Source organism: Nannobrachium achirus (assembly GCF_963921795.1).
Source record: "Nannobrachium achirus genome assembly, chromosome: 16".
NCBI classification, from domain to species: Eukaryota; Metazoa; Chordata; class Actinopteri; order Myctophiformes; family Myctophidae; genus Nannobrachium; species Nannobrachium achirus.
The window spans coordinates 44,054,108-44,076,607 of record NC_137823.1 but is presented as its reverse complement, the minus strand read 5'-3'; the positions used below and the strand labels follow the sequence as shown (position 1 = coordinate 44,076,607).

The 22,500-nt window shown below is 44.7% G+C and overlaps 1 protein-coding gene across 4 annotated transcripts in view; it reads left to right on the top strand.

Moving 5' to 3' along the window:
- utrn (utrophin) overlaps window positions 1-22,500 on the top strand; it is a 274,917-nt gene that overhangs the window by 79,707 nt on the left and 172,710 nt on the right. For 2 of the 4 annotated variants that reach the window (XM_080744642.1, XM_080744639.1), the window contains exons 31-53: window positions 1-106; window positions 974-1,147; window positions 2,311-2,466; window positions 2,647-2,817; window positions 3,464-3,643; window positions 5,232-5,360; window positions 5,942-6,112; window positions 6,734-6,832; window positions 7,249-7,404; window positions 7,977-8,114; window positions 11,014-11,109; window positions 11,373-11,546; window positions 11,990-12,162; window positions 13,985-14,135; window positions 15,399-15,574; window positions 16,192-16,327; window positions 16,905-17,054; window positions 18,151-18,303; window positions 18,638-18,739; window positions 19,475-19,592; window positions 20,211-20,428; window positions 20,923-21,040; window positions 21,159-21,364. The exon at window positions 1-106 is cut by the window's left edge and continues 26 nt beyond it. In XM_080744642.1, the coding sequence (XP_080600768.1) occupies window positions 1-106; window positions 974-1,147; window positions 2,311-2,466; window positions 2,647-2,817; window positions 3,464-3,643; window positions 5,232-5,360; window positions 5,942-6,112; window positions 6,734-6,832; window positions 7,249-7,404; window positions 7,977-8,114; window positions 11,014-11,109; window positions 11,373-11,546; window positions 11,990-12,162; window positions 13,985-14,135; window positions 15,399-15,574; window positions 16,192-16,327; window positions 16,905-17,054; window positions 18,151-18,303; window positions 18,638-18,739; window positions 19,475-19,592; window positions 20,211-20,428; window positions 20,923-21,040; window positions 21,159-21,364 (3,451 nt within the window). The remainder of the gene's footprint in view (window positions 107-973; window positions 1,148-2,310; window positions 2,467-2,646; window positions 2,818-3,463; window positions 3,644-5,231; window positions 5,361-5,941; window positions 6,113-6,733; window positions 6,833-7,248; window positions 7,405-7,976; window positions 8,115-11,013; window positions 11,110-11,372; window positions 11,547-11,989; window positions 12,163-13,984; window positions 14,136-15,398; window positions 15,575-16,191; window positions 16,328-16,904; window positions 17,055-18,150; window positions 18,304-18,637; window positions 18,740-19,474; window positions 19,593-20,210; window positions 20,429-20,922; window positions 21,041-21,158; window positions 21,365-22,500) is intronic. The other 2 variants (XM_080744640.1, XM_080744641.1) reach the window with 2 other exon arrangements.

Genomic DNA, 22,500 nt, shown 5'->3' with positions numbered 1-22,500 from the left:
CGAGGCGACAGTGGAGGAGATGAGGAGGAGGAACGTAGTAAACCTGCCCCCTGCAGCTGCTGATGGCAAGGCTGGCCGTGGTGGGACCATGCTGGATCAACTGCAGGTACTGGTCAACACTGCCACCTACAGTCTGACTGCACACCAGTCACCCTGCATGTTCTCTCTCTATTGTCAAGGCAGCGTGTCCTGAATAGGGTTGGGATTCGGAACTGGGGGAACCGGATTCAACATCGAGGAATCGGAATTGGTTGCTTCACATTTGGAACCGTTTCCAGAACCGGTTCTATCACACTGCCAAAGCTGTTTATGTGGACCTCACGTCTGCTACAGTATTACAATACCGGTGGTTCTCAAACATTTTAATTTCAAGGACCACTATAACTCTGGAACCATGGAACCACCACACATGGAACCATTCGTACACTCTTAGAGTTACAGACCCGTAAGGGTCCATTTAGAACCCCCTATAGGAATCGGACCGTTAAGAGGCAAGGAACTGGAATTGTTAAAATCTTAAAGGATCCCAACCCTAGTCCTGACACCTGATTGTTTTTGCCCCTGTCAGCCCGTATGTCTGCGTGCCCACGTAACCTAATCTCAGACACCGCTGCACTGATCAGTGTGAAACTTTGCATGCACACTCCCAGTAGGCCTCCCAGAAGAACCTCCACCCCAATTGTTTCAAATCAGCATTTTGTGGTGGTGCTATAATAGGCCGCATTATATTTTGTGTAGCTTGACAATGCAATCTTTTACCAAAGTCCTTTCCAAATAGGGCCTATGTTTTTCCATCATTGTTTTTCAAACTGTAATGATACTTTCAACTGTAAAAAATAATATAATATTGTCAATGGCAAACAAAAAGCACCACCCACAGGCCCCCCCCCCCCCCCAGTTGTCAGTGTATTGTTTGATTAGTGGTCCCATTTCACAGCAGTTCAGTAACTCCTTCCCTCCCCACTCTTGACAGAGGAAGCTTCGAGAGATCTCCACAAAGTACCAACTCTTCCAGAAGCCTGCTAACTTTGAGCAGCGCATGTTGGACTGCAAGCGGGTCCTGGACGGCGCCACGGCCGAGCTCCATGTCCTGGACGTCAGAGAGGTGGAGCCGGACAACATCCAGACCCACCTCAACGGCTGCATGGTGAGAACACACACACTCATCTCCCTCTATGTATGTCTGTTTATCTCATTAACTTGTACATTTTAATTGTATTTATTATTATTTTTTTATCCCACGATTTTGTAAACCATTTTTCACCTGGTGTCAATTATCGAATGTAATCCTGGGTGCTACACTCCCTCTGCCAACCTGGGCAGACAACGGGCAGATTTTATGCTTCCTTCTATGCATGAGGAGTCCAAGTTGCTTCTTTTCACCTGACATGGGGGAGTTTCCCCGGTTGGATGTAGCGTGTGGAAGGAACATTTTATTCCAACCAGTTCCTTTCCCCTCCATCAGGCGCTCCGCCTTAGAGACCAGGATTACTGCATGTTTTTGTGAGGGGACCTACCGTAGGAAACACGGGGTGAACATGCAAACTCCACACAGAAATGCCCCTTTACCAACCCCACCTAGGGTATGGGCACTGATGACGCGGAGGAGAGAACACGCCCACAGCGTCCATTGAACAAATCGAACCCAGGACCTTCTATTTGTGAGGCGACAGCACTACTGACTGCGCCACCGCAAATCTTTTATTAAAGTCAATGGAGAAAATTCACGAATACATTTATATAAATTAAACAATATAATTAACGTATCTCTTAGCAAAATAGCATGCATGCGTGTCCCGATGAAGCTGGTCGATTTTACATAATATTATGGTCCAAGTGCGTGCCACCAAAACTCTGGGTGGAGTAGCACGGCAAAAAAAAAAAGATTACTTAGTAGAAGATGGAAGATGGAATAAAGTCGGACAAGTACTATAGTCTGGTTACCCTGAGGGGCAACCATACTAACAAGGATGGGTGGGTGTCGTAACACAAATAAGAAAATGACTAGTCTGGGAAAAGAGCTACAGTGTGGTGACGTTTGCAATTGTCCTTGTGAATTCTCTTCATTAACATATAGAACCACTTCTGGGAAAAAGGTTCGGTCCCATCCCATTCACGTCTTATTATCCCTATGTGATTTTACAATCCACACAGGCACACACGCACGCACGCAAGCGCGCGCGCACGCACACACACACACACACACACACACACACACACACACACACACACACACACACACACACACACACACACACACACACACACACACACTCACATCCACCACCTCTCTCTCTGTTGCCTGTGCAGAAGCTGTACAAGCTGCTAAGTGAGGTGAAGCTGGAGGTTGAGACGGTGATAAAGACGGGCAGGCAGATAGTCCAGAAGCAGCAGACGGAGAACCCCAAGGCCATGGACGAACAGCTCACCTCCCTCAAAATGCTCTACAATGACTTGGGGGCACAGGTAACGCTTCACTTAGCTCTTGCTTGACTCATTCGAGCTTCCATTACCAATGCACGTTCTGCGAATAGGGATATATAGTAAATGACATCACACATTGGGCTATAAATATTATTAAACATATCGTGAAGCACTTCTGCGGCTCGTTATGGTTAATGGTCTCCTGTGCCTACTGCTTCTCAGGTGACCGAGGGCAAGCAGGACCTGGAGAAGGCTCTTTCTCTCGCTCAGAAGTTCCACAAAGAGAGTGCTGGGCTGCAGGACTGGCTGACCACCAATGAGGTTCAACTCCAGCAAAAGAACTCCTCTGGAGACATGCCGGCAGACATCGATGCTGAGATTGTGTGGGCTAACGTGAGTGGATATCCTTATCTCTGCTTATGTCTGCGCTCACATCAGTTATGACGGCTTTATTGTTGTGGTGTGGACGCTGCCATCCTCTTCAATTGAAAACGATATTTTTTATCGTTATCTGTGCTTCCTTGGGGGGAAAAGAGCGAGGCGTTTTGCCCATGTGTTGCCTAGTTTGCCAAAAACCCAGGAAAAGTCAAACTGAGAAAAAGGCGTTATCGTGAAAGAATTGGCCAGTAGCTATGCCCCTCCCAAAAAGCTTTTGTTTTTTTGTTTTTCTTGCTTTTCTTTTTGTCCAATGCTAGCTTAGAATAACTTCCTGCTTGCCAAGGTTTGCCTTGGCAACAGCCTTGGCAAGCTGCCGGTTGCTAAGCTAGCATTGGACAAAAGCTTTTAGGGGAGGGGCATAGCTACTGGCTAATTAAATGGGAAGCAGACGGAGATCCGGATTTTCGATCACGTCACATTCTGTTTTCTGTGGCACTGGAATTCCAATTTAACATTTGAAAAATGCAAAAAAACATGTCAAACACATGTTTGGAACACCAGGTTTAAGCAAAAAAAAAAGCCCAAAAGGCGTTTTTCTTTTTCGGCAGGGAAAGATTTAACCCCAATACATTCATGTGTGTGTACTATGTCCATCCCCCAGGGTCTGTTGAAGGAGACAGAACGCCGTAAAGCAGAGCTGTCCGGCCTGATGGAGACCAGCGCTGGGCTGCAGACTCTGGTGGAGGGGAGCGAGGCTCAGCTGGAGGACAGGATCTGCAGGCTAAATGAGAACTGGGGCCGAGTCCGTACCTGGACTGAAGACTGGCTCAGTGCAGTGCTGGTGAGAGCAAACTGTTGGGAGATTTGAAGTGGGGTGAAGATGATCTGGACGGTATAAAATCTGCTTTTTTGAGCGGTGGTCACACCGTCTCCATAGCATGGCCGTGTGTGTATGCGTGTATCCGTTTATGTATGCGTGTGTGTCTGTCTGTATGTAGCCTGAGTACCGCTGGTTGACCAGAGAGGTGCTGTTGAGCAGCCTTGAAATATACATGCATGCATGCACGCGCACGCACAGTCACACACACACACACACACACACACACACACACACACACACACACACACACACACACACACACACACACACACACACACACACACACACACACACACACACACAGCCTTGAAATTAATGGACACCACCGCTCAGTTCACACTGGTGTGATACATCAAACATCAATGATGTCAGACGTCAGTCATCTTCATATTTGGGATGGAATTGCCACATTTTGTTGAACTTAATCAACCAACCAGGTCTGTGTATTTTTTTGGTCAAAGTTAATAGTGCTCACCCAGCAGTCTGCTGTCACCCAGGCGGACCTCGTCCTTTAGAGCGAGGTCGCTTCTCGCAGGGTGTCTTCTATTGGCCTATTGTTTCTAAAGGAAATATTAGCTCCTGTTCACTACAATGCATCAACCTAACCTAAACAAATTCCTTATATAGGTACTGTATGAATATACCTGGGAAATACTGATACTGTATCTGTGTCTAGTGCTTGCCTGGCATTTTGAAAGATTTATGATTTGAACGTACATTTTATGTATCTTTATCATATTCGTTTACTAAAGAATTGATATTCAGATTGTGCCCCCTCGAGGATATCTCGGAATATCATAATTAAATCATAGAAGTCAATTTACAAAACCATCCACTCAACCTTGGCAAACATTTATTGCATTTGTAGATGATGAGATGAGATAAACAAAACAACCTCTTAGGAAATGGTTTGCCCGCAGAGCAGCATCTTGACATGAGGGGAATACGTCTTTTCTGTAATTGACTCGACACATTCTTCAAACCCAGTGCAATACAGGGAAAACACAGGACTCATTCAGATATTTTTTAATATTCATCGTTTTTTCGTTGTCAAATTAAGGTGCCTTTCACATCTAAAGCTCAGTAGTGGATTTATTCCGATTTTTCACGCTGGTTGGTTGTGGCATCTATTCAGCGGGGAGTGGAGCAGAGAGAGAGATGGCATAAACTTCTGTTACGCTTTACCAGTGACCAACTGTAGGGGGTTGCAGCAACAGGGACCATGCAGTGTACTGCATTGTTCAAAGGGAATTGGCAGGATGACTGAAGTTGGAAAGAGGAAAAATAATTTCCATGTTTCAAAATGTCCCTTATTATATAATCTTCTCTTTATCCATTTAAACCTGACTAGTTTCTGTGTGACATTCAAGCAAGACCCCGTAGCACTTGACCAGCTAGTGTGTTCAGTGCTCCTGGCTCCACCCTGATAGTTCCAGATTCAGACCCATCGTTCATTTATAATAATACGTTTTACCATCCATCTACATCCATGTTCACATCCATTGTACAATCACAAAGCCCTTCCCTTCTATTTCCCTATCCTGTGTAGAATCACCAGAATGAGGTGGAGATCTTTGATGAGAACCTGGCTCACATCAGCACCTGGCTCTACCAGACCCAGATCCACCTGGATGAGGCAGAGAGGCTGTCCACGGCTGAGAGGGAGAGGATGGTCAAGGTAGCTTGGAAATGGGTTGATTATAGGTGGAAAGGAGTTGTAGTGGACATGAGGAAGAGTATTGGTCCTTTTCCATTTGACATTTACGGCTTGACGGCAGAGACAATCAATTAATATGGATACAGTAAGACAAAGACAAATCTATTAACATCTCATTTTGTGGACGCTAGTCTATTTTAACCCAGCGGTTCCCAAACCTTTTAGCCCGAGATCCAAAAGAGAGATTTTATGTCTCCCTGTGAGCCAAACTAGAGTGAAAACAGCAGATCTGCAAGCACACAACGCATCGCTTCAGGCCGCGTTGTTTTTGCAGATCAGCTATTTTGACTACTTTTAAAGTACAGTATGTCTTTTAGATGTACAGATTTTCTTTTTTTTATGTTTTCATTGAATGCGTTTGGAATTTCTTTGCCTTCTTTTCTGAAAATTTAGAAGAGTTCTTTTGGAATAATTAGTCTGTAGTAAACAGGATAACGGGGATATTGTGTCGTGTCCCACAAAATTGTGTCCGCCAACCAAAGATGGGTCCCGACCCGCTGTTTGGGAATCACTGTTCTAACCAGTTTACCGTGTCCCCCCAGCGTGTTCTGGAAGAGCTGGAGGACATCAGTCTGCGTGTGGACAGTGTCAGAGACCAGGCTGTCATCCTGATGACCAGCAGGGGACCAGCCTGCCGAGACGTAGTGGAGCCCAAGCTGGCCGAGCTCAACCGGAACTTCGACAAGATCTCCCAGCATATAAAAACCACCAAGGTACAGTAGCACGCACGCACTCTGTGATATAGTCCCATCTTTTGTTTCAGCATTACATTTCAGCATTAATTCTTTCATTCACAGAGTGCACACAGCCGATACAGCCCAAGGTTATTGTCACAGCAGCATAACAACGTAACTCTTTGACACACTGCACACGTCAAGGTCAACAAAGATCTGTACCAACGCAAACTTTGCCTACAGCATAAAGACATATTCCTTGTCCTTCTGGATGCAAAGTATTTACCATTTTAAAGTCTGTTTATACAGTTCACACTCAATGGCATTTGCCAATTTCTAGGTAAAACTCTGAGCTGTGAAAAAATGTGGTCATTATATTTTTTATTGGGTCTAAAAAGCCCTTGGTAGCTACCTCTTTTTCATTTCCTTCGTTTCTGGAATCCCGATTTACGTACGGTTCCTGGTATAGCAAAGAAATCAATTGATGCTACAGAATATCCTACAACTATTAATCCAGGGCGACGGCACCTCGGACAGCACGACGTAATGCATCAAATGCAGAGAAGTAGTAAACTAATAATGTAGGTAAACCAAGAACCTATTAATTAAAATCTATAAAATCATCAATATTATATCTTTGCCCTGTTTGTTGTTGTCTAGATGTTGACTTGTCTGGAACCTGGTGGAGGGGAGGTGGTCCAGCAGGTGGACATGGTTCAACCAGTAGAGATGGTTCAACAAGTGCAGATGGTTGAGCAGGTACAAACAATTTAATTGAAATCTAATTGATTCCAGCATCTTGAAAAATGTTTACATGACTAAAATACTGGGCCAGAGTTTATAAAAATTCACTTCAAGAAAAACTACATGTGAAGTTATAATTACGCCACCATGAGGTTGCTTTTTGCAGTTATACAGTACATGCGACCTGACGGTCGCTTTTATCCTGATTAGGGAGTCTTACTCGTTGTTATATATTATTGTATAATTATGCACAATTTGCAATTACAATTTACAATTTAGGCATTTAGCAGACGCTTTTAATCCAAAGCGACTTGCACAACAACTTATAAGGTTCATGAAGTCCAATTTTCAGTGTTCAGCATGTTGTTTGTCAGCGTGTTCTCTGTGAGCTGTTTGTGGTTTGCATTAGTGATATCTCCACCACTTCTCAGCAGGTGGTTCAGAACCAGGTAGAGGGGCTGACTGAGCCTGATGCTGCAGGAGCCCCACAGCCCAGTGAAGTGCAGGGATTTCAGACGGAGCTACAGGACACACTAAGGGCCCTGCAGGAACAGCAGGACACAGCACACACTCTGGATGATGACAAGGTATACGTACCACGTTTGTGTTTGTTATAAAAAAAGACAAGAAAACAACACTAATTTAGTTTTCTTGGTGATTTATAGTGATTCATATAATTCTGCTTTTCGGACATAGTAGTATTTTGAATGCACATTTCCAAGTAGCACCCACAGTATTACTCTCTTTTTGTGTCTTATCAGCTAGGGAAATGTAATCTCCTCATACGTTTTATGAGGTATTCATTCGGCCAAGAACATGGCAGCCGTGATATGAGCCGCATAAAAGTGTTGCCGTGTGATAAGCCAAGCTGTGATTGGTCAGTGTGTAACTCCAGCCCGTGTTATCAATGGTGTTACACACTCTGTTCCTCGTCAAGGTCGCTACACCATTCAACAACAGTTACTTTCGGTTTTTCCCACCACCAAACAAGATTTGCCTGGGAAGCCTCTGCCTCATTTCCAAGGCGATCAGGCCATGCCTCATTGTTTTGCAAGAGAGCCATTTCAAACTAGGATGGTAACTGCCAGTTAGTGCCGTTCGCATCTCCTACTGACAACTGGACTGTTTTGATCTTTGACTGCCGGTACATTTTCGCCAGATGGACGAGGAAAAGGCCGCCGTGGAGGACCTGCTGAGGCGAGGAGAGGAGGTGCTGCAGCAGGCTTCTGACGAGGGTCAGAGGGAGGAGCTGACACTCATGCTTCTCCGGCTGCAGAGCCAGTATTCTGCTCACAGGGTGGGTGAGGTGCTCACGCCACTGAGGTCTATCTACGTCAGTGGTTTTCAACCCTTTTTTTCATATCAAGGTCCATTATTTATTCGCCATTTGATCCACGGACCACCATTTGATGAGATTTTGCCTCAGAGCGTTCAAGACATTGAACGTGTGGTTGTCGTTGGATAAGATTTTGTCCACAATTCCATGCTGTATTGATGTTGGTACCATAGGAGAGACGACAGGCAAACGTTGATCAAAATAACAATTCTTCTACATTCTCTAATTGTGTGGACAAAGTAATGCAGGTGTTTAATAATTTAACTCTTAAGAGAGTATACACAGGTCCATTTGGTTTCATTTTAAGCTGTTAAGAGTTAAAGATCTATAAGGATCCATTTGGTTACCAACTCTCCATCATTTAGCTTGGGACCACCTGGAACCCCCTCAAGGACCACTGGTTGAAAACCGCTGATGTACATGGTCAAATCTGAAGTGTTAACATTCCTGATTCTGTTGTGTAGCAAAGCTTCATTTCTGAACTAGAAGCAGTGCTCTTCCGAGCACAGGTCTCCACCAGGCCGTGCGTACTGGTGGTGTTACTGTATAATAGGCCAATGTAAAAAGGGTGGCATATGTTCCTCACCTTAGATCTTTCATGGCAATCGGACGCTGCATGCATGATTTGAAGCATTGTGTTCCAAAAATGTGTTTTGCTAAAGTCTACCTAATGGGGGCGCTATAACATGCCAATGTGAAAAAGTTAGCATTTGTTCCTTGACCTAGTGGGAATATGTGTGGCAAATTTCACGGTAATCGCAAGCTGCGTTGATGATTTGAGGCATTTTGTTCAAAAGCGGAGCAATCCTGCAAAATTTGGAAGCTAATATTAGCCAATCAGGATGGAATATGAAATATCAGACTGATCGGACTTGATCACATGACTATAGAGATACTGTGTACCGATTTGCGTGATTTTTGCGTAACATCTCAAGGAGTAATATCCAAAAATGTGTTTTACATTTGTCGGCCCAAAGGTGGCGCTATAAAAGGCTGATGTGAAAAATGCAGGGCAAAGGTTTATCCTTAGCCTCTAGGCAGGGAGTGCGCTTACAAAGTTTGAAACTGATCGGTGGAGTTATAGGTAAAACCACAAATCGGCCTGTTATAGCGCCACCATGAGGCTGATTTAAAAAAAATTAAGTGGCATTTCTTCCTCGGCCTAGTGGGAACCAGAGATTCCGTTAGCCGGTATTTACCGGCCATTGGCCGGTTAAATGTTTAATTGGCCGGTAATTAAAAAGTCCACCGGCCACTGTGGCCGGCTGGGAAAATGCCTCTATAGGCTATTTTATCATTTAATCTTATTATTCACATAATAATTTGGCTAAAGTAAAGCTACAACCATTAAAACCTATCATAATTTTAAAAGTGTATCATGTTCTGTGACATGACAGCGAAGCTCGCCGCTGCTGCTGCTTCATGCTGCGCTGTGTGCATTAGATCAGTCTATATTCGTCGTACGATGGTTACGTGCATTGAAAATATCAGAGCTTCAAGCTCACACACCGTCATAACGCGCGGCGCTGTGGGCTTGTACGTCTGCTATTTTAGATAAGCACACGGCGGCCATACGGAGAAGCACACATCACAGCTGACAGTTCAGGCAGCTTGTAAAACAATCAGCGCTATACAGCGTGGGTTTAGTGTTATGATCCGAACAGAACTGGGATTCTTCCGAGGTAATCTAGACCAAACTGGACCCAGTAGACGATAATAAAAAAGGGACCCGAACTCTGTGGAATCACATGGATTATACAAGCACGCACATGACTTTCTGATCGCATGGATGTGATGCCATTGTGGTGGTCAAAGCAACAGAGGCAAGTCAACCTTCCTTGCGTCATCATAACATAACATTAACAAAACAAAACAAAGGTTGTATGTTTGCATATTAAGGTTTAAGGCGACGTGATGCCAAAATCATTCACTATTAACTTATTAATTTGTAGGGCACTGTGTGGCAGGGCGCGCAAACGGTTCGCTTGAGTTGCGCCCACTTTAGCCGATTCACTTTTTTTTTTTTTGGCAAGCGATACCTCTACATAAGTAGATAGTTAGGCTATTATTTTAACTCAGGAACAGATTGCAATTGCATCTGTGATAAAGAGGAAAGCTAACATAAAATGGTGTAATTATTAGTTGGGTCACCATGCACATTGCACATTAGCTCTGGTCCATAGCTTGCACATACAGTATCTCAGCTGCAAACACGTATGTGACGTTCATTATAATATGGCCGATAAATTAATTGATTGGCCGGTAAAATATAATCCTGCCGGCCAAGGTGGCCGGCCCCAAAAATGCCTAGCGGAAACCCTGGTGGGAACGTGTGTGCGCGATTTCATGATAATTGCACTTTGCGTTTGTGATTTGAGGCATTTTGTTCAAAACGGCTCAATCCTACCAACTTTGGAAGCCAATCTTAGCCAATCAGGATGCAATATGCAAAATCGGACAGATCTGTGTCGATCACATGACTGTCGAGATACTGACTACCGATTTGTAGGATTTTTGGACAAAATCTGTAAGAGTAGTGCACAGAAATGTGTTTTGCGAACATCGGCCACTAGGTGGCGCTAGAAAAGGCCCATTTGAAAATTTAGGGCAGAGGTTCTAGATTGGCATCCAGGGAATGTGTGTGCTCACTTTGGCAGCAACCGGGCCAACGGCGACTGAGATTAGGTGCTCACAAACTGCGAGGACGCACGGACGGACGCACACACGGACGGACGCACGCACGGACGGACGGACACACGGACGGAGGGGAAAACATACTCTCCCTCAGCCTTCGGCTGGTGGAGACAATTACCAATGTAGTTAGCCTTGCTAACTGTGTGTGTGTTTGTCCATGTCTTAGGAGTTGAGAGTACTGCGAAGCAGGCAGATGGAGGTCTCAATGGATTCTTCCTCCTCATACAGCTTCACAGAACAGACAAGCGAGCTGTGTGCTGAGGTGACACACACACACACACACACACACACACACACACACACACACACACACACACACACACACACACACACACACACACACGCACGCTTATAGGGGATGTCACTTATGTCATTATGGTGTCACTTAGTTAACACATGGATTCCGTGGTATGATAATGTGGTCATGTAAATATATAAAATACCAATACTTTCTCTCTGTCTCTATCACCCACTACTTCTCTGATGTGTCCCTCCCCTGCTCTCCTTGTCCTCCTGTGTTACCAGCAGATGTCACTGGTGGAGCGCGTCGGCGCCGGTTCTTCTCTGAGTCCCTCGGACTACCTGTTGGATGTCAACAAGGTGCTGCTGGCTATGGCCGACAATGAGCTCCTGCTCAACTCCACGGAGCTCAGCGGGGGGCTGTACGAGGACTTCTCCAGCCAGGAGGACACCCTCAAGGTGGCGTTTTAAAAGAAATGCTTATTAAAGGGATATTTCACTTTCAAAACATTTTTGGGACTTTTTTTTGTCTACTCAGGTTTTTGGGGAGCACCCCGGACAGTTGCTTGATTCAATATTTAGATATTTGATATTCATTTTATCAGACACGCCCCCTTCCTATAAAAAGCCGTGACAGTATGAGTCCCCAGAACAATGGACGGGTGTTTTCAATTAATCTAACATGTGGTTTGAAGTTACAATGGGTTTGTATAGGATGGGGGCGTGTCTGCTAAAATGAATATCAAATATCTAAATACTGAATCAAGAAATGTAAAAAACGTAGGTGTTTTATTTATTTTTTTACGTGAAATATCCCTTTAATCTTTGGAAAATTATTGTGGAAAAATCCCTAGATCAGAATTTTGACTATGCCTCAATCCCTGACATCCCTTTTTTTTTAGAATATCAAGGAGAGCCTCGACCACCTCGGCGACCAGGTGGCATCGATCCATGAGCGCCAGCCCGACGCCATCCAGGGCGCCTCACCCGGCGAAGTGGCCCAGATCGGAGATGCCCTCACCCAGCTCAATGCCGAGTGGGACCGGCTCAACCGCATGTACAACCACCGCAAAGGGTGGGACACACTCACACACACACACACACACACACACACACACACACACACACACACACACACACACATACACACACACACACACACACACACACATGCAAATAATATAGAATTGGGCGTTACCAGAATTGAGGTTAAAGCAGTTCTTTTTCTGTCTGGATAAGAGCACAGTGTTTTTGCTGGAGAAGAAAACATGAATGAGCTGGAGCAAAATGTTACCGCTGAAAAAGGTTTAGCAGTCAATCAAAAAGTCAATCAAAACAAGTGTATTCATAGAGTGGTTTTAACAAATCACTTTGTCACAACGTGCCTCAAAGACAATAGAAGGACAAATGCAGAATCAAATGCATCATAATTATTGTTGTGTGTGTGTGTGGGTGGGGGGCGTGTCTGGAAATGACCTGACCCGTTTTGGGGAGACATTGAATGTCGACTGTCTGATTAGTCTGGAGACGACAAGAACAGATAAACAGATAGACAAGGGCACACAGTCAAGACACACCCATCCACCCACAACTGCATGCATACACAGTGCACATGCACGCACGCACACACACACACACACACACACACACACACACACACACACACACACACACACACACACACACACACACACACACACACACACACTCTCTGGTGGTGACCTTGATTACCATCAGAACCGTTCCTTAGGCCGGTCAGGCACAAACATGTGTTGCTGCACGTAGACATTCCCTCTCTCCCTCCCTCCCAGACTCTGTCATTGCATTAATTCAGTCACTTATTGACGCCATCATTCATTGGCAGGCAGACTCACTCACTCACTCACTCAACACATGCACTTGCTCACACTTAGACGGGCTCACGGCCGGTGACCTTCATTACTAGTACAATTCCTTGGGCATAAACAACCATCCGTTGAGTACAGGGTGGGCACGCACAATGGAATGAACTACTAGGCAAATGTTGAAGATGGGAAGATTTATGGGTTTGTGCATTTATAATCCCAGTCCCTCTACAGTATGTTGGTCAAAAGTCAATAACACTCCTCGATTATTCGATTAATCGAATAAGTAATCGTAACAGAATATGTTGTTAAAGCTGCTTGTCCAAATCGGTTTCCCCCTCTTTCTTGGATTAGATTGGATCCCCTCCATGAGGGAACAGCCCTTTTGTGAGCCTCGACATAATAAAGATCTGTTGTCTTGATTTGGCATGTCAGAACAATCAGCCTGGCTGTTTGTAATTCAATGGCTTGAACGGTAAAACAGTTGACCGGTAGTCCCAACTGACAACAAGGTTCACTGGTATTTAATAGAGGTCAGGAGTTGGGAGAAGTGTGGTTTTCTTTTTTTATATATATAAATTTGAACCTTTCCCCAGTTTTTCCACTTCCATGGAAACTGGGGGTTAGCAATCACTATGTATTCAGGCCATAATCATAATTTAAAACATATTCAGTAGAAAAACATTATTTTGAGCTTTCGGGAAGAACATGTCGATTTTTAAAGCAGTTTGATTTGGTTCATTATGGGCAACTGGATTGAATTTGAGTGCTCACGCTGTATAATCAGTCGTGTCTGATTGCGAGAAAGCGTAATGCACATCTTCATTTTTTTTTCATTTTCAAGCCTTTATTTGAAAGAGAGAGAGAAATGAAATGTGAAGAGAGAGTCTGGAAATGATATCCTGCGAATGTTCTGGCCAGGCCGGAAATCAAACCAAGATCTGTCATGGGCATGGCAATTGCTGTCGCTGTTATCATTTTTGATTTTAATATGAAGATGTTCTGTGTGCGTGTGTGTGCGTTTGTGCATGTATACATGCATGTGTCCTGCAGGAGGTTTGACCGTGCCGTAGAGGAGTGGAGGCAGTTCCACTGTGACATGAATGACCTGAGCCAGTGGCTGACAGACACGGAGACGCTGCTGGCTGAGAGCACCGCTCCTGACGGACAGCTGCACCTGGACACCGCCAGGAGACACCAGGAGGTCAGGGACAGGACACTGCTCTGTGTGTGTGTGTGTGTGCACGCGCGTGTGTGTGTGTGTGTGTACACATGCGTGTGCATGTGTGAATGAAATTGCCATGACTTTCCTCTGTACTGTACATCTGATTCAACCTATCCCAAAGAGTTTGTAATTATATCTCATTTCACTGACTTTATGCAGTATTAGATGCCTCTATATTCAAGATATATATGCTTAGAAGATTCTTATTTATACTAGGATACATTTGCACCACTTTAAAGACAAAACGGAAGTAGTGAGGAGGCTTCGCATTTGCTTTATATTTTACTGATCAGAACTTCCGTTCTCCAGATGACAGAGCCATTTTAAAATTGCGGGAGGCAACAGTCTGGCCATGCGAGACTAAATGAACCCTAGCCAATAAATATGCAACAGCAATGTGTTTACATTAATGATTGAAGCTGCTGGGAGAGTTTGATTTTAGATACTTTAATTAAGCATAACAATGATCATTTTACTGTACCTAATCAACCAACGCATCACATCTATAATTTATGTAGTAATTGTCCAGTACAGTAATTATATAGTGCTGGCAAAGTATAGAAGTGGAAACGAGTCACGTGAGAGAGGTGAACGGAGAGAACACATTTTCTTAATTCGCTTGGCTTCATTATTACTAATTGCCTCCTTCCCATAGGGGATTTAGTTCTTTGAGGGGTCTGACAATGACATGGATTGCCTCGCCACCGTTATTAACATCGTCATCCACCTGACTGCCAAAGCTGGGGCTGCCCTTGCCTCTAGCTAGATAGCTCCTTCTACTAACTCCTTCTTAAGCCAAATGTATACTTTATTGCACAACAGTGTCACACACTGAAGATGGCAGCTTATAGATCTATATGTGAGCTTGTAGATCTGATATTTTCAATGCGCAACACCGGCACACTACTAAGTATAACAGTGCTTTTACGAGGTACAGAGAGATCGCAAGATCGAGTGTGTGCGAAGTGAGATATCAATTAGCTGACTCACCCCTCAGCAGACTTTAAGCTCACTCTTCTTACTTTATGGGTTCTGTTAAATCTCTCTCTGTGGAAGTGGAGACTTGGCAGCATAAATCCTGATTTGCCACAAATCACACGTTCGTGTCAATCGAAGACTTGCCCTGGAAAGACAAACTTGAGCCGGGGGATTTGGCCCTGAGTGAAGGTGTTCATGGGCTTGTATTGATCCATTTCTCTTCCCGATCTCTCTCTCTCCTTCCCTTACACTTGCCTACTGTAGGAGCTGGAGGAAGGCCTGGTCAGCCACCAGCCTGTCCTGGCAGGGCTAACCCGCATGGGGGAGCAGATAATCGGGCAGCTGTCAGCCCCTGACGGGCCTCTGCTCGAGGAGAAGCTAGCGACCCTGGGCCAGCGCTGGAGGGTCGTCAACCGGCAAGTCCTTGACAGACAGCGAAGGTAGTGTATCCATGGCAAACACACGGGACATGACCTCCGTGAATAAACGGTTGCAACATGCGGAGCGTTAAGGAGCTTGGATTCAAAATGTCAAGTCGTGACAATGATACGATCACTGTCGTATCATGTACTGTACCATTCCCTTGATTATGGGCTGTAGATCATCCTGATTTTACAACCTGGATTTACAGGCAAGGTAACCAAATGTATATTAGCTCATAACCTCCTGTATCCGTGCTCAGCAGTTAAATGTTATCAGCATGCTCCGTCAGTATACTGCTGTAATATAAATGTAAATGTTAGCATTAGAACTGTGACATTTTGGACCAGTGGAGATCCTAATCGTTGTTGGTGGGTGGGTGGGTGGGTGTGTGTGTGTGTGTGTGTGTGTGTGTGTGGGGGTGTGTGTGTGTGTGTGTGTGTGTGTGTGTGTGTGGGTGTGTGTGTGTGTGTGTGTGGGTGTGTGTGCGTGCGCGCGAGCACTGTCTTGATTCAGAGTGCATTTACATTCTGGTGTCTCTTTCTCTACGTGCGTGCTTGTGTATTTGTATCCGAAATCCATTACCCTCTCTGCTTCCTTTCTTACCTTATGTGTGTGTGCGTGTGTGTGTGTTTAGGCTTGCTGGAGGTGATCCAGCTCTGTCAGACGTGGTGAGGAGAAGCGGGGAGTTATTTCTGTGGCTGGAGCAGGCAGAGAGTGCTGTCAGCTGCCTGCCTGTCACAGCCACTGACAAGAACCTCAAGGAACTCAAGGTGCACCTCTACCCTCGTTTGACTCAATTGAAGTTTCACAGTGGAAAAGGCAATTTTTCTATTTCTGCTGCTGAAGCGGGTCAGAACGGTCAGCTTAGATTGCGTTTTCACCCTTCCTTTGTCTTTTTTTTCTCATTTTACTGCACAACTTGGTGCTAGTATTTCAGTTGGTTTTCTATTTACTCTATACCCAGTGTTGTGATGTATCGGTCCTGTGTTGCGATTTGAAACAGACAGTATATTGCATATGGATTCCATCCCCTGTGCCTATCATTAAAAAAGTTTGAAGTCAGACTTTTCTTTCTCTCTCTCTCATGGTCTCACACACACACACACACACACACACACACACACACACACACACACACACACACACACACACACACACACACACACACACACACACACACACACACACACACACACACACACACACACACACTCTCTCTCTCTCTATATACCTCTCTTTAACAGCACATTATTTTCTCCGTGTCACTCTGGCATTAGTTAACACACACATATATATAGAGCGATTGCTTGTAAGGTCAAAGGCCCATCGTTTCTGTCTCTCCGACAGGCGCTGGCACTGGAGGTGGATGCACAGAATGAGCGTCTTGGTTGGCTGAACAAGCATGCCCCACAGATCCTGGCCAGCCCCAGTGTCAGCTCCCAGGAGAGAGAGCAGCACGTCGCCAAGCTCAGAACTATCAACCTCAACTGGTGCAAGGTGAGCGAGTGGTACTGTGACTGGCACCACACACAAAGTCACATTTTCTTTTTTTTTCTTTAACTGCAGAGTCAACAATAATTTGATGTACAATTTTTGGAGCTGTGTGGAACACAAGCTCCCTATACGTGGCGGTGTGTGTCTGTCTGTCTGTCTGTCTGTCTGTCTGTCTGTCTGTATGTAGCCTCTGGTGTAGCCTGAGTACCCTGGGTGACCAGAGAGGTGCTGTTGAGTCTAGCCCCCCCCCCCCGCCCGCCCGCCCGCCTGCACACACCACACTCCCCCCCCCCCCCCCCCCGTGTGTGTGTGTGTGTGTGTGTGTGTGTGTGTGTGTGGGTTTGTGTGTGATTGTGCATGGCCTGAACAACAGCGCCCCTCCCTTAACATGTGTGGTCACAAAAGGTACTGTAGGCTAAATAGATATAGATACACCATAAAAATGCTATTATACAGCATACGATTTGTGAAAGTGACAAATGGGCTTCACAGTTATGTCAGGTGTGTTCATATGCTGATGGTGATGCGATTTCAGATCAATTGCTCCAGCCACCGAGGAGAAACGCTGAGACAGACAGACAGACAGACACTCACTCACTCAGACATTCGCAAAATTATAGTATAGATGTATTTGTGAATACATTTTCTCCATTGACTTTAATTAAAAATAAACTTTTCCCAAATATGGAGATGACTGACATCATAGATGTCTGGCATCATAGACCATATGAGACTGACACAGAATTTCCATATATGGGCATTCCAAGATATGGGCTTAATATTGACAACATCAGGGATCTCCATATATGGGCATGAAAGGGACAAGGACTGACACAGAGATCTCCATATATGGCCGTTAATTTATTTGTGAATGAATTTTCCCCATTGACTTGAATGGGGAAAATTCAAATGGTAAGACGGAATTCATTTGTGAATTCAGTGTGACTCGTGTCACGGCAACCACACTTGCAATTTCCAAATGCATCTTTCTAGTTCCTTGTGTACCACTGAACCCCACTGCACCCCAAATCACCCTCCTCCTTCCCACTGCAATATTCTTTCAGCCAACCTCAACCCTGCCTCTCTCTCTCTCTCGTAGGTGAACCACGAGCTGTTGGAAAAGGTGGGCGAGGTGGAGGCCAACCTGCAGAGCCACAGCCAGTTTGAGGACAGGATGAACCGCCTCACTGACTGGGTCCTGGTCACACACCAGACCCTGACAACCAGAGGCCTCAGCCACGGCCAGGCACAGGTACAGTAGGCCTGTCAATTATTACAGAGTTGTCTAATCGCAATTATTTGACATAATCGCAATTATTTGACATAATCGCAATTATTTCACATAATCGCACTTATTTTGTCATAATTTAAAAGATTTGCACAAACGTTCACGTAAAAAAAGGCAGATCTACAAGCTCATAGCGCGGCACTCGGTGCCACGCTATGAGCTTGTATATCTGCTATTTCTGAATAGCCATACTATAAAAAAAGAATGGTTAAAGTGGTTACTTTGTCCGTCTTAATGGGTTTATAGTTAAACGCCAGAGATCAGTAACCACTGTTCCTCCATGGTCTCTGCGTTGTAGGTTCTAGAGGCCTCAATGAAGGAGAGGAAGAGAGAGCTGGAAGACCTGCTGGCTCGTTCCATAGACCTGCAAAGGCGACAGCAGCTGATGCCCGAGGAAAAGGTCCACCAGTTGCTATAGTCACATGCACGCGCATCACAGCTGTAGTTGAAATAGTTGTATTTTGCTATCGGACGTTCTAGCGTCTAAATAGTACTTTTTTTTTGTTGCTTTGTGTTCAGAGGTTTGATGTGATGTCTGAGCTTTAGGTTGTAGGCTGTAGCAATGTGGTGCTGCAAATGCATTGACTGCGTGTCTACTTCTATTGTTTTGTGCAAGTCTATTCTATTGTCAGGGCTCCCACAGTCACGGAAATATTTTTAAATTCGAAAAACTGTTTTTCAGGCCTGGGAAAGGTTTGGAATTAATCACATGTTTTGGAGAATAGCAAACGTAGCAGATCTACAAGCTCAAAATGCGATGCTTCGCGCTGCGTTTTGATTTTGTGGCTCTGCTACTTAAAAAAAGAAGAAAAAAAAAAAAACACGATTTTGTAACCCATTTTTCACCCAGTGCCATTTGCTTAAGCTGTAATCCTGGGCACTGCTCTCCTCTGCCAACCCTGGATTTGCTACTTTTGATGCTTTTGTGTGACACTCTAGTATGATCAAATAGGACGTTCATTTATGGAAAAAACACGTTAAAGTTCAAATATGGAGATAAGAGTTTTCTGCCGGACAGCAACGAAATACATAGTTTTTTGCTATAGGCCTGGAAATGGGGTAAAATACTTTGGAAAAGCAATGGAAAGGTTTTGAAATGTCATTGTTAAAAATGTGTGGGAACCCTTATGTGCAGAGTAAGGTGGAGCAGCTGGCAGCCGACTGGAAGGCTCTGGACAACCGGCTGAGGGATTCTCTCCATCAACCTGTCTCTCCATGGACACAACAGCACGTTGTCCAGCATCAGCAACTCGGTAAAGTCCATATCGGTTCTTCTAGTGTGTACTTGAAGATGCTTTTTCCGTTCTCATATCTTTCCATTCACATTCATCTCAATATCTAATGTATCACACAACACACGTGTTGTGTTCCGTTAACATGCCTTTAAAAATGCTCTATTAAATCCTCCATTTTATTGTTGCATTAAAATGTGACCCTTTCAATCATACTGTACTGTATGATCGGACATACACTTTACTGGTAGTGTCAGGTAGCTATGCACATGCTTGCATAGCAGAAGTCATTGCTGTCATGATATACTTTCTCAGGTGACAAACACCAACTTTCCTAATCAGTAACTAATGTTACCGACAAAATACGAATGATTGTCAACAAAACATGCCCCGACTCCATGTTTGCAGCCATTTTTAACCAATTTTTTGATTTGAACCACTTATTATTTTCAAAAATAGCAGCTATACAACATATACATGAAATTGACATGAAAAGGTTTTGAGAACCACTGATATAGCAACATAAGTTTTTCAGAAAACTGTTTCTGAAAAACTTGGATTTAGAAGACATTCATAGAATGGGCCTCAGGTCTTAATGGGTCAAGTCTCTCTCCCCCCCCCCCCCCCCCCCCACCCCAGTGTCTTCGGTCCCCTCGGCGGTGCAGATGGCCAGCCTGGTGAGCGAGGACCCCCACCACCAGACCCCCCACAGCCCGGAGACCGTGGCGCCCACTGACCTCAACGAGACGGCCACCGAGCTGGCCAACTGGCTGCTGCTCATCACCCAGATGCTCAAGTCCAACATCGTCACCGTGGGCGACACAGAGGAGATCAGGACCACCATGGGACGTCTGCAGGTGAGAATGGAGGATGGATGATTATGCAGTAGAGTGGGGGTCTTCAACGTTTTCAGGCCAAGGAACCCTTAGTTGAGAGAGAGAAGAAGCAGGGACCCCCACAACCTTTTCATAATTTAATTGTTAGACTCCCTAGGGGTCCCGGACCCCCTGTTGAAGACCCCTGCAGTAGAGGCCTGTGTGATACGCAGTTGTGCTTGGGTGTCATGCACTGAAAATAGACGATCTATAAGAGCTTGTAGAACATCTATTTCTACTCGCAGCTATGTATGAGTCAGGATTGAGTTTGAAGTTTATGTAGCTTTTTGCAGCTTTTTGCACTTGGGTTAGTTTATTGTGGGGAGAAAAAAAGAAAATACTTAATACGTACTTCCCTTGTGTGTGTGTGTGTGTGTGTGTGTGTGTGTGTGTGTGTGTGTGTGTGTGTGTGTGTGTGTGTGTGTGTGTGTGTGTGTGTGTGTGTGTGTGTGTGTGTGTGTGTGTGGTCCTGGCAGGTGACTAAGATTGACCTTGAGCAGCGCCACCCCCAGCTTGAGGACATTTTCACGCTGGCCCAGAACATCAAAAACAAGACGTCTGACCTGGACATCCGCACATCCATCACCGAGAAACGTACGTTCACAGCAAACACCTTTAAACAAATATTATGTCTATATGAATAAGCATATCTGTATACAGGCTAATTACAAGCAAAGCAATGACTACATTTGTCTTTTGCATCTCCGTCCAGTGGAGAAAGTTCGCAGCCAATGGGATAGCACGCAGCACGGCGTCGAGGCGCGCCTCAGGCAGCTGGACAACATGATTGGTCACAGCAACCAGTGGGAGGAGCAGAGACAGGAGACGATGGCCCTGATTGGGCAGAACGAGAGGCTTTTCCAGAACCTTTTGCAGCAGTCCAGGGAGCCCCTGACAAAACAACTCACTGACAACAAGGTGAGGGAGAATTTAGCATTTTCACATGCTGGCCATTCTGCTCTCATTCCGAACCTGGACTCTGTCCTATCTTGACTCTCTGTCCCTATCATGGCACTGTCCTTAGGAAAATGTACTCAAGGGTAACTGACTCCATGAGCTCATAATAGACAAAAAGAACCCTGACCCAGTGATCCTTCTCTATGGAACGGGTAATTTATCCACTTGTAATCTGCATGAGGTGGACTTGAGTGAATTAATCATTTGTCCGTAATACATCACATTTGGACCTTAATATACCCTGATACACCCACATCATCCATCACGTTAATTGTGATGCGGACTTGGCCATGAGTTTTTGGACAACTCATTCCGCTTCATTAGAGCAGCCAAGCTGCAGTACAGCCGTCCGAACGCTAGGGGGAAACTGTGCTCAACAGACGACAGCTACTAGAGGCACAACACTTTCCTCTTGCTTTTGGAAATCTTTAATGCTGTTGTAAATAAGAATGCTGAAATGTACCCTTACTACTTAAAACAAACACCAAATGCCTAATATACTGTAAGAGTTGACTTTAGAACAAATTTTGAAACCATAGTGGAATAGCACCTCAGTGAAAGTAAGTTACATGGTATGGCTGTCCTTATACTGTACATACTGTAACAGTTGTTCGTACTAGATTTAAAAACAACCAAGAATTTCAGTTGGGCAGTGGTTTTCAACCAGTGGTTCAGGGACCACCAGTGGTCCTTGAGGGGGTTCCAGTTGATCCCCAGCTAAATTATGCAGAGTTGGTAATCATTTTGGTTTAATTTTTTTCAAGGGTCAAATTATTGTTAAACATCTGCATTACTTAATTTACCAGAAGTCTAAACAAATAGAGTGCAGAAGAATTTTGATTTTGATGAACGTTTGCTTGTTATCTCTCCTATGGTACCACATCAATACAGCATGGAATAATTGTGGACAAAATCGAATCCAACAATGATAAAATATTCAAAGTCTAATATTCTAAATCTCATCAAATGATGGTCCGTGGCTCAAATGCCGAATAAATAATGGACCTTGGTGTGAAAAAGGTTGAAAACCGCTGCCATAGTGCAATGGCCCTCAGTGAAAGTATGTCACCTGGCGGTCCGTATACTGTACCTGCTGT